At 42.1% G+C, this 12,078-nt stretch overlaps 1 protein-coding gene across 5 annotated transcripts in view; it reads right to left on the bottom strand.

Moving 5' to 3' along the window:
- Positions 1 to 12,078, bottom strand: part of AQR (aquarius intron-binding spliceosomal factor) — a 184,372-nt gene that overhangs the window by 120,305 nt on the left and 51,989 nt on the right. For all 5 annotated transcript variants that reach the window (XM_085869606.1, XM_085869603.1, XM_085869604.1 and 2 more), the window contains exons 9-12: positions 10,895 to 10,995; positions 5,131 to 5,207; positions 4,984 to 5,048; positions 3,605 to 3,721 (exon numbers count right to left, since the gene is read on the bottom strand). In XM_085869606.1, the coding sequence (XP_085725732.1) occupies positions 3,605 to 3,721; positions 4,984 to 5,048; positions 5,131 to 5,207; positions 10,895 to 10,995 (360 nt within the window). The remainder of the gene's footprint in view (positions 1 to 3,604; positions 3,722 to 4,983; positions 5,049 to 5,130; positions 5,208 to 10,894; positions 10,996 to 12,078) is intronic.

Here is a 12,078-nt window from a genome sequence, read left to right as displayed (position 1 = left end):
GTTACCTAGTAGTTCAGGATTACAAACTCTTTGGTAATGCTTTGAGAGACTGATCTATCAACAGTTGAAAAATGTCAAAATGGTTGTCCCGCCATGGACATGCACGGGGGTGGTCCATGCAGCCATTTTCGGTTGCATTCCTGAAGCCATCAGAGTGGCATTGTTATGACAATGTGTTCGCATGAGTTTGTGGGACCCCAATTAGTCTCATAGACTGGCTTGTGAATTGTTTGGGTAACTTTGACTGATGTCTTCTTCTTCTTCTTCTTCTTCTTCTTCTTCTATTATGTGTTTTTATGACAGAGAATATGGTTATACAATCTCAGAATAACATATCTCTACCTGCACGTGCCAATCCACCAGCCTGTGTGCAGCGACGCTCAAATCCTTTGATATTTGTTTCTCCAATGTCAGGGGCTTTCGCTCCAACTTTTCTTCTGTGCAATCGTTTGTTCAGCTTAACTCACCTGACCTGCTGGCTCTTTCTGAGTGTCGGTTGGACAGTGGCTTCTCCTCCGTTTATTTCAAGTTACCTGGTTACATTTTTCACCGACTTGATCATCCTCCTTCTCGTGGTCTTGGCATCTATGTTAAGGACTCTCTACCTTTAGCCTGTAAAAAATTATTTCTGGTATTGCTCGGAGTGCTTCAGTGAGTTGGTTGTCTTTATCGGTCGCAGAGGTATTTAGCTCCTGATGCTGTCTTGTACCTGCATAAGAAAACTATATGTCTCCTCCTGCAGTACTGTTGCCACATTTGGGATGAATTGTGGTATGGACATTTATATTCTCTCACATACCTATCAAGTGAAGGTTCATTCCCATGCATGTTTCACTCCAACTTGTGCGTCAGCAATTGCTCATCATAACCACCATTTCAAGCAGTACCATGGGCAAGGATTTCTGGAGTCCAAATGTCTGTTCCATAAAGCAAGTAACCTCTGTGAAAGGGTTCTTGAGGATGCTAAGCAGCAATATGCATCTTCTGTAGCCGATTCCATTGCGACCCAGCAACTTGGCTCTCGGGACTTTTGGCAGATTTCCAACAGTGTACTCAACAGCAATACATCTTTGCTACCTCCTCTCTTTCATGTGCCTGAGGTTGTTACTTCACCTCGGGATAAGGCGAACCTCTTTTGAAATCATTTTATTTCTTATTCTACCCTCAATAAGCAGGGACACCATCTTCCTGATTTTCCATATTGTACAGACTCTGATATTCCTGTTCCATTTATCACTCCGAAGATTGCCAGAATTATTTGCACTGTAGATGCCTCGAAAGTGAATAGTCCTGATGGAAAGCCTGTGATTCTATTGAAGATGTGTTGTCCTGAACTGTCATCGATTATTGCTGTACAACCTGTGCTTGTCTGCTTCGGCGTTTCCTTCATCCTGGAAAGTGGCATCTGTTGTCCCTGCTTTCAAGGGTGCCAATGAGCATTCTGAACCAAACTATCGCCCCATCAGCCTGCTTCCTGTAATAAGTAAGGTATTTGAATGCTTCATCAATAAACAACCACTCAGCCATCTAGAGGACAATGAACGTCGCACTGACTGCCAGTATGGCTTTCGCAATTCTCGCTCCACTGGTGATCTGCTATCATTAGTTATGGATCATTTCAACAGGGCATTGGAGCTCAAAACGCTTGATTAGTTGCTTTGGATATCCCAAAAGCTTTTGATAAAGTGGAGCACAAGAGTCTGCTCCACAAGCTTCAGTCATATGGTGTATCTGGAGTGATGCATTCAATAATTTTGGTTTTCCTTACAAATTGAAAGTGGTACTTGAAGGTCAATCTGCTCCTACTTGCTCCATCAATTCTGGTGTTCCATATGGCTCTGTCCTTGGTCCCATTCTGTTCCTTATTTAAGTCAATAATCTTCCTGATAATGTTCTGTCTCAGCGGGCAATGTATGCTGATAACTCCTCACTTTACTGTACATATGATGATTCACTCAACACTACTCAAGATGAGGTTGGAGCTTCACTCGGCAATTATTTAGAGAATGGTGTTTGAAGTGGAGGCATAACTAGCTGATAACCTTCAACGCAAAGAAAACTAAATTGTTGTCCTTGTCTCGCTCCAGAAACAGGTCTTCCCCTTCTGTGCACAAGAGATCTTCAACCTTAACAGAATCATCTGAGCTTCAGCTTCTTGGTTTGGACATCTCGAACCTCCGTTGGGATAAGTACATTGCTGGTATTGCTTGGAGTGCTTCCAAGTGAGTTGGTTGTCTTTATCGGTCACAGAGGTATTTAGCTCCTGATGCTGTATTGTACCTGCATAAGAAAACTATATGTCTCTTCCTGCAGTACTGTTGCCACATTTGGGATGAAGCACCAGCCTGCCACTTATCTTTACTCGATGGGCTGCAGAAATGCATCGTTAACCTGGTTGGTGAGGCGATGGGTTCAACTCTTCAACTGCTCTCTCACCGTAGGTCAGTTACCACTATTAGTTTGTTCTACAGATATTTTCATGGCAAATGTTCTGCTGGACTTTCTAACTTGGTTCCTCCTGTAGGAGTGTTTGGACGCAAGACTCGGTGTGCCATCTCCACACATCCATGTGATATAGCTGATCCAAAGTGCAGACTGAAAGGCTATGCAGACGGTTTACGCCCTCGTGCTGTCTCGCTTTGGAATTCACCACTTGTAACGTGCTTGCCATTATCCTTACGATCGACCCCGCTTTAAGAGGAATGTCAATTCCTACTTCTTACATCTTTGAGGTTCCATTGCATTTCACCCTACTTCTGCTGCTTCCTGTGTCTTGGATGTTTTTTGTTATGTTTCTATTTCTTTTATTTTGTTTTGCTTTATCCTTAGCTTTATCAAACCTTCCCTTAGCCCCTGACTTAGAATGGCTTTACATGCCTTGTTTGGGGCGATTTCCATAAAAAAATAAAATCTATGGTGGTTTGAATGAAACGTGCAGTGATGAAAACTTGCAAGTCTCGGAAAAGAAAAACAACACATTAATCTTGTGAAGCTTCATAAATTTTGGCACAGCATGATATGCAAAGTGATGATAGGAGAAGCCGAGTGCAAATTACCATGCTGTGAACCTTGTACAGACAACTGATGCCTATTTTACATCTGAAGCTAAAAGGGACAGTCACAGCTCTGTCGTCTAATGCTGCAAATTACTTCAGAGAAGGTTGCATTCTTGCCCAAAAGGTCAGACAAAAAATACAGTGGTCTTCATAAATCTAAAAAGTGTTTAAACTCATTCTGTCAGTGCCAAAACACCAAGTGGCAGTGACATATTTTTTGCAATGTGAAAAAAGGTTGGCGAGAGCGAATATTTTCCACAGCATCAATGTGAGGTCTGAGAAAATGATCCCAAACCAACGGAATCCCACACCACATATGCGGTTGCTCACGATTCCAGATGAAAGAGCAATGGTATACGGGCAAATGAAGCCACAAAAAGAAAACGCTACTATTAAAAGGCAGCACTACTCCCACCTCACCAAAGAAAAATGATGATAACCGTGTTAATAAAACATGACCACGTATGATGATGTACAAGTTGCCCACATTTTCATTTTTGTTGGAAGGATAATAAATTGGGAAAAACTCATCTGGGATAATATTGTACCTGCCGGAAGAGCTTGCCTTCTTTCTCTCTCCGAGTCAGAGCTGACAGGTGGCACATGACCACCAGATGGGCGTCGTCCAGCAGTGTGTTGAACCAACGTCGAGTGGGAAGTAAGGCCTGTTTGAAGGTTAGAATTAGAAGTTAGAATATGTTACACGTGTTGGATTTTTATTTTTTAATGATTGCAATTTTCCCTGTTGGAATGATTATCTCACTAATTATGGAACAAATTTGGACAAAATGCCTTTATGTTGAAGCATTTCAATTTGGAACCTTTGTCGCAATGCGCGTACGTAATTAAATATATAATGTAAAATGCCTTTTCGCCGAATAAAGTTGTTTTTTGGTGATTTTTTTTTCCTGGACAATAATGTATACGGCCGAAGTTTACCTGTGAGATCGTAATTTCAGTCTTTCAGCAGGGTTTAATCTTTCTTAATCTTTCCAAAGGGTTCCAAGGCTAGAACTTGGAACCCTGCTGAAAGACTCAGCGAATAATAAGTACCTGCCTCAATGTATTTTAAAAATTTGATGAGATCATCTCATTATGCTATATGCGGCCGATGTTTATGCTTGGTGTTGGCTTAATGGTGAGGGTGGTGGGCTTGGGATCCCAGGGCCCTGAGTTCAACTCCTACTCAGCTGTTGAATTAATACCAGGTGGGGTTGACTCGGCCTGTCATCCTTCCAAGGTCGGCAAAATGAGCACCAGTTTGCTGGCATCCTGTGTCGGAGAGGCAACCCGTCCAGGATTGTGACCAATAGCCAAGGAGACTGATAAGGCAGCACCAACGCTCTGCACAGAGAGTATGGTTCCAATGGATGGATGGATGGATGGCCAATGTTTACTTGTGATATTGCAATTGAAAAATCATGCTTTTGATCATTAAATTTGTGTCCAATATATTATATGTTCCTCATCTTTTCTCCCCCCCCCCCTCCCTCACGAGCATTGACCCCAAAAACTACTTCAACAGACTTTAAGGATAAACTTACTTGCAATATTATCGTACAAACAAAAGTATATGTATACACATCTGTGTATTCATATGACGTGTGTTCCCTTTTCTGACGTGGTGTTTCCTGCCATGAGTTACTGCCATGTGAATTGAACTTAAACCCAAAAACTTCAATCAATGAAATAGTATTTTATGTGCTGCCGTGTTGATGCCATACCGACATGAGGCCTGAAAACACCCCAAAATGATAACCCATTGAGCTCTGTCTTTTCGATACTTTCACTTTCTGCGGTAAAGCAATGTACCATGCATCCCAACCCATAACGTGCATGATGGTGCTGCACTCTCATGCTCTCAGCAGTCCAACTATTTAAAACTTTGCTTGTATTTTTGGACTTGTGGAAAACGTTTTAAGCATACCTCCAAGTCAATCATGAGTTCGACGAATCTCTCACAATAATGAACTTTGTCCATGAGCACAGGGCCTGTGATGCAGACAAAATTCAGAAAGGTGACAACTGGGATCAAACGTGAAAAAACATCTTTCAAAAGGCAACCAATTCTTACCTGTTTCTGGTATTGAATCAAGAATAGACAAAAATTTCTTGTTAAGCCGAGACAGAAAATGCCGTTCTTGCTCCACTCTGATAACCAAAAGAAAAAGAAAAGAAAAAAAGTACAATTTGTGCTTCAAACTGAAATGAAATGCTGCATCCTATTTTTAAAAAAAAAAAGATTTAAGGTTTAAACAGCAGAATGCAGGTTTTATTAAGTGCATGTCGTATATTATTGTCCCATATAAAGAATGCCAACTATCGCTCTGCCTGATACCTGATACCTGATACTCCCCCTTACCCCTTTCTTCCTCTCCTTTAACCCTGTTATAAAGTCTAAAGTTCATGGATAATCATTTAATGCATGACAAGGACATTCTGAAAGAACTATTTTACATGAACCATGAAGAAACTTGAAGACAAAGGACAAATCAACACAGTACAGTATATGGGAATTGAACCTGGGATTGCAGCATCATGAGCCAACCTGGAGTAAAGCAACTGAAAAAAAAATCTCATCTCACAGGAGCACCATAAAGGTGGGGACGAAGGGAGAAGGGGAGTTACTGTTGTCTCACTTTCAAGAATACTTAGCCTAAACAATTTTTTTTTGGTCTTCAGCATCAACCTCCTGTCCATTTAATTTTTTGACTTGTTAAGAAAACAGGCAACTCCTCATCTGATCTCTGTGAGGGGTTGATCTCCACATTGCCAACTGCTATCCCAGCCTCAACATCCCTTACCATGATCCCTATTAACTATGTCTTTGATCTTTCCACTACCATCCCCTCCCCCCCCCCAATTCTCTTTTTAAAGACTCGTATAAATAACATGCATTTTTTTTTCTGCAAATTCCAATCACATATCAATGTATGTGCAAACTTCTACAAGCTTATCAGCCACTAAAATATGGGAAATACCACTTTAATTACCTCAAGTAAAAAATACCCCCGAGCGGGAGTACCGGTCATCTCTGCCAGAGGTCGACAGAAGCAAAATCAAATTAGGGACATCTATAATCGAAAGGTGAATTTCAGGTCACGTTTTTCTCGGTACTGTGACCTGGATTGAAAGAAACTTTGTACCGGTAAGAATGCAATGCACATAGTGGCGATAATCAACCTTCAACTCTGAAGCAGAATAAACACTTTTCGTTTTACATTCGTTTACATGGCGACATGTGACGTCACCGCTGAGAGGCGTCAGGACGTCATGACATCATCGGTCATTCGCTGACGTCATTACGTCTATCGTCGAAAGACCGTTACCGCTGAGAGGTGTAATTCCACTCCTCGAAAATAGCGTCTGCAATGTAAAACCCTCTTCTGCACATGCTGACTACCTCAGAATGTGAATTTGACACAAAAAATGTAACAAGAAACATTGTATCTATATATTAATACTGAAGGTCCAATTTTGTGCTCCTCCTTGTGGTCGCGTCACGTTTTTCTCGGTACTGTGACCTGGACTGAAAGAAACTTCATACCTGTAAGAGTGCATCGCACATAGTGGCAAAGGTCAAACTTCAACTCTGAAGCAGAATAAACACTTTTCGTTTTACATTCGTTTACATGGCGACGGGTGACGTCACTACTGAGAGGAGTCCGGCCGTCATGACATCATCGGTCATTCGCTGACGTCATTATGTTTGTCGTCGACAGATCATTACCGCTGAGAGGTGTAATTCCACTCCTCGAAAATAGTGTCTGCAATGTAAAACCCTCTTCTGCAGATGCTGACTACCTCAGAATGTGAATTTGACACAAAAAAAATGTAACAAGAAACATTGTATCTACATATTAATACTGAAGGACCAATTTTGTGCTCCTCCTTGCGGTCGCATCACGTTTTTCTCGGTACTTTGACCTGGACTGAAAGAAACTTCGTACCTGTAAGAGTGCATCGCACATAGTGGCAATAGTCAACTTTCAACTCTGAAGCAGAATAAACACTTTTCGTTGAGACGGGGCGAGGAGTGAAGAGGTGGGGTCGGGGGATGAAGAGACGGGGGCAGGGAGTGAAGAGGTGGGGGGCAAGGTAAGCAATTTTTTGGGTAGGGGTAAGCAAATTGAAAGCGGGAGACGGGGGGAAATGGGGCAGTGGATGAGTGAGCGGGGGCTGGGGTGAATTAGGTGGGGTTGTGAGAGGGTGGACAGGGAGGCTGGGGCCCGGGGGCAAGTGGGGCGGGGAATCAATAGACGGGGGCGGAGAGTGAAGAGGCAGGGGCGGGGCTGGGGTAATTAAATTTTTGGGCTGGGGTAAGCAAATCGAAGGCGGGGGGAATGGGGCAGTGGCGGGGGATGAGTAGGCGGGGGCAAGCACGCCCTGTCCAGTCCATGTCCCTCGAGTGTGGGTGAGCTGGTGAGGGTGGTTGAATGAACGGAATCCATCTGTGATGGGGTTTCGGCTAGTTTATTATTATTCAGTTTAATTCAGAATGGTATTAAAATAAATTCAATTCAAATCAAATGAAAGACCAAATACTGGAGGTAGACTCCTGCATTGGAGTAATCAGAAGGAATCCAAACGAGCAAAAAGCAAAGATTAAGCCATCAGGAGGAACCTGCATAGGATTCAGGTTTCAGCTGCAACTCCTCGACCCTCAAACCCACCCAGGTGCACAAAGTGAGCCTTATTAAAAAATTAAAAATAAAAATACCCCCGAGCGGGAGTGCCGGTCATCTCTGCCAGAGGTCGACAGAAGCAAAATAAAATTAGGGGCATCTATAATCGAAAGGTGAATTTCAGGTCGAATTCGCTTTATTTCAGTGTCGATCAAGTCGTATCTTGGCCACAGAGTAGAGGAGCGTGATGACGTCAGCGCACACACGCAAAACCTTTACGTGACTCAACGACGCATCTGTTCTCGTGTGTGGTGTCATGTGACGAGCCGTGACGCGGCGGACGAAATATTTTTTATACAATCATAAAACGTCTCTTTTGCACCGGAATTTTTACAGAGACCTGTAAAGCGTGTTCTAAAACGCTCAAAAATGTAAACATTAATCTCCCAGACCCCAATAGTAAGCATTCCCTCGAGGAGACAATTCTAGGCTTCATCCCGTGCCTGCCAGAATCCGCGGCATCTCGGCACCCACACCCACACCCACACCCACCCATCCAACGCATTCGATGCATTTCCCTCATTAAAGGTGAATTTCAGGTCGAATTCGCTTTATTTCAGTGTCGATCAACCTTATGCAGTGCGAAAGGTGGAAACATAATTGAACTTGAAGTTAAAATCAGCGCGGGAGACCGTGTTGAGGTGTCTGGCGCACCACGAGGCAGATAAAAACTATAAAATCGGAACGAGAGCAAATTTCAAAAAAATGGCTCGTGTTGTTCTAGATAATAGTCCATCGTATCTGAATCACTAATAACATTTGATCTCTCTTGATAAATGAGGGAGGAGATACGATTTGAAATCGACGATTTTCGCAACTTTGACAGCCTCGTGACGTTGACCTCGACCTTGGACGACCTTGAAAGTTATATCGTTGTGCATGTCTCATCGACCTCTATCCATTCCACTATTGGTTCTTTGTCTCCACTCGGTTTGATTGTGGATGGATGGGTGGACAGATTTCGAGACTGGCTTTATTAGGTCATCTCTACTGAGATGTAGAGATGACCTAAAAATGAATAAACAAAAGTAAACAGGTACTTTTGTAGGCCATTACTACAAATGACACAACAGGTAGTCCTCGATTTACACTCATTCTATTTAAGTTTTTGAGACTCAACGTCTTCGACAAAATGCTGAACAATTTTCTATTTACGGTACGGAATTTTCAAGTTAGCGTTTTTATATTTGTTTTTTCACACAAAAGAAATTGTGTGAAATTTTGTTTACATGGATTTCATTTCATTTGAATTTAAATTTTGTGCCGGCGTGCAAATGGAAGTGGCGGTAAGATGTACAGTACACCACTTTTCTCATCCTCAGTCACATGCAGTCTGTACTGTACTCATGAGAGGTATCGTCTGACCTTCATTGATAGTATTTTGTGCCAAAACTCTCCCAAACCCCTTCATCATGAGTGGTAAATGACTCAAGTTCTCCAGTTGAGACTCCCACCAAGAAAGCTCATAAATTTATTAGTTTCGACATTAGAATGGACGTGGTGAAGCGATTCGAGCATGGAGAGCATTTGGTGGGCATTGCCCACGCGCTCAGCCTTCCTCCCTCGACTGTGAGGACAATTACTAGGAATGCCAACAAAATAAAGTCGAGTGCACTACAGCCGAGTGCTTCATCATCTCGGTGGCCACTCCACCTACACCCACAACTCCCAGGCCTGGACATTCACTTCATGCCACAGATTTTGGTGAGTACCACATGCATTTACTTAAAACCATCCATAATTTATTCATTGAAACATTTATTTACAGTTTTTATTGATGAGTTGGTTATTATATCTTTAACATATATTTACAGGAACTGTATTTAAACATTTAATGTCTTTACTTCGGTGAGTGTTCGGTTAGGACTGGAGATTTCTGCCCAGGAACTCATCTTCAATTTCATAGCATTATGCCGAAGTGAATATCGTTTTTTATTGACGTTTTTTTCGTTTTACATTAAGTTTTTTGAGGAATGCATATCAAGGTGTCCTTACATAAAAAAATTCTTGCACAAGAAGTACCAAAAAATTAAGTCAGCTCATCACTGCAGGTAAATGACTACGAACTTTAAAAAGCAGAAATCCCAAAGGTAGATGAGTATAATCTCCATCGGGTACAATGTTGTAAATCCTAAACTTCTGGAAACCGAACTGGTCTCACAAAAATTAACATGTTGCTCTCATATTGTTGGTTCAAAAAAATATAAAAAATTAAAAAAATACCCAGCTGACTGATTAAAAACCTGGAAGAAATACGTACCTGGAATCTACTTATCCTTACACACACCACATCAATCCACAGAGTGCGATCAACTCGAAATGCCTTCTGTGCAGCTTGGGGTAGGCACTAAAGTGCTACTTCTAAAAGGCAAAGCCCTGAGCCCCTCTCCCCCCTTTCTAAAGACATCCACCTCACCAAAGATGAGGTATAGGAAAACAAGAACATACAAAGAGTTTCCTTTGAAAATAACATCTCCATTGTGTCATCTGACTATGCGGATGTCAGACACCGTGTTTTGAAAGTCAGTTTGTGTGTATGGAGTTTTTGAAGGCTCATTGAGGAGCTGTACTACAAATCACGCACACACTTGCAGACAAATAGAGAAGACAACATCGGACTTGACTTCAGGCAAACACAGCCGCTAATCTTGGGGGAAGTGATGCAACTTCCCAGGAAACGATGACTATCGGTGATGCTATCTTTATGATGTTAGTTTTTCTCTCTGTGCTATACGAGGCGATTAAGGAAGAATCTCCCCCTCGTGGATGACAGCCAATCGTGCGCATCCATACACTATGCCTTAAATGTTGAGCCAAAAGCAAGCACACAGCATGCACTATTGTTAACTTATTTGGTATGGTTCGGCCAGGGTTGGAATCAAACCACCTACCTCCCAAACTCAGACTGGGAGCCACCAACACATGGTGTGCAATTGCATTTTGAGATCAAATTCTTCCTGAAAATCTCTGCGTAAGTAGAAATATAATACAATCCCACCACCACACCACTCCCCTTCCCCCCCTCTTTTCTTACCCCCCCCCCCACTCCCATTTTCTGGTCTTGAAAATGTGTCATAGGTAAAACATCCCAGCACATGAAATCCTAGCTTTTCAGTTACAAGTTTTACAAGCATTTTTGAGATGACAACTCACTGGTTCTGTGTGTTCTCATCCATTTTCGCATCATTTTTCCTGATGAGGTTCCAAAATTTCCTCAATTTTGGAACTTTCTTCAGCTCATGCTCAAGACGTGACTGCAAGGTCATGAAAAAAAATTAAACAAAAGGAGATTGTAATGCATGGTTGCAGAGGCTCAACAAGTTCATGAAACCTTTCACAAAAGCAAGTTAGCATCAATCTGAACATCCAACTCCACCAACAAACAACGTTAATTTCAGACTTGTTGACGATGAATAAAGTAAAAAAAAAAAGTTTTTTGTGATATTTCAGGATTTGAAAATAAAACCAGTCTTGTTGCCCCAACAAGAGTAAAAATTTACACGGGCGAACAAGCCACGCGAGTTAACCCGATTGGAATGGTAAAAATTGCCCCCGATCTACGTCATTGCAAGTAATGGAGTCACCACGTTCTGTCGCTGTCGCCTCACATAATGACAATGTGACATTCAATTCAAAGTAATGACTACAATGGATTACGGCACTTCGTTTTGGTCGATAATAAAGGTTGTGGTCAAGTTTCATCGAAATTGTGTGTGTAGTTTCTGAGAAGAAAGCAAATATCGCTTTTGGGGAGCAATCCTCCTTGCATCCCCGTATAGCCCGATTTTTCCAATGTCATGAACAAACTTTAGTACACCATGGGTAATGACAGTTGCAGTCAAGTTTCATTGGAATTGTGTGTCGTTTCCGAGAAGAAAGCAAATATCTCTTTGGGGGGGAGGGGGGGTGACACCCCCCACATAAACTCCATCTGTGGACCCCCTCAGACCGCAATTTTTTTATTGCCATGAACAAACTTTGGTTCGTCATGGGTGCTGAAGGTTGTGGTAAAGTTTCATCAGAATTGCATGTGTGGTTTCTGGGAAGAAAGCAAATACCTTTTTGGGGGGACAACCCCCATCGGCCCCCTTCGGGCCTGTTTTTTTATGCCATGAACAAACTTTAGTACATACACAGTGATGAACACGAGTAAAGTTTCATCGAAATCGTATGTGAACTTTCAGAAAAGAAGTTGAAAGTATTTGTGGACGGACGGACGGACGGACGGAGAACGTACCATCCCACAAGCTCCCCAGAACTACGTTCCAGGTGAGCTAAAAATAAATCAGTAAATTATTTCCTCAAATATAATTTAAAAATTAACCAAAGACATTTGA

The sequence above is a fragment of the Eptatretus burgeri genome, chromosome 2 (genome assembly GCF_056783735.1).
Source record: "Eptatretus burgeri isolate ZD-2024b chromosome 2, Ebu_testis_v1, whole genome shotgun sequence".
In the NCBI taxonomy this organism is placed as follows: Eukaryota; Metazoa; Chordata; class Myxini; order Myxiniformes; family Myxinidae; genus Eptatretus; species Eptatretus burgeri.
The sequence above is the reverse complement of the archived record's forward strand: the minus strand, read 5'-3'. Positions and strand labels throughout refer to the sequence as shown.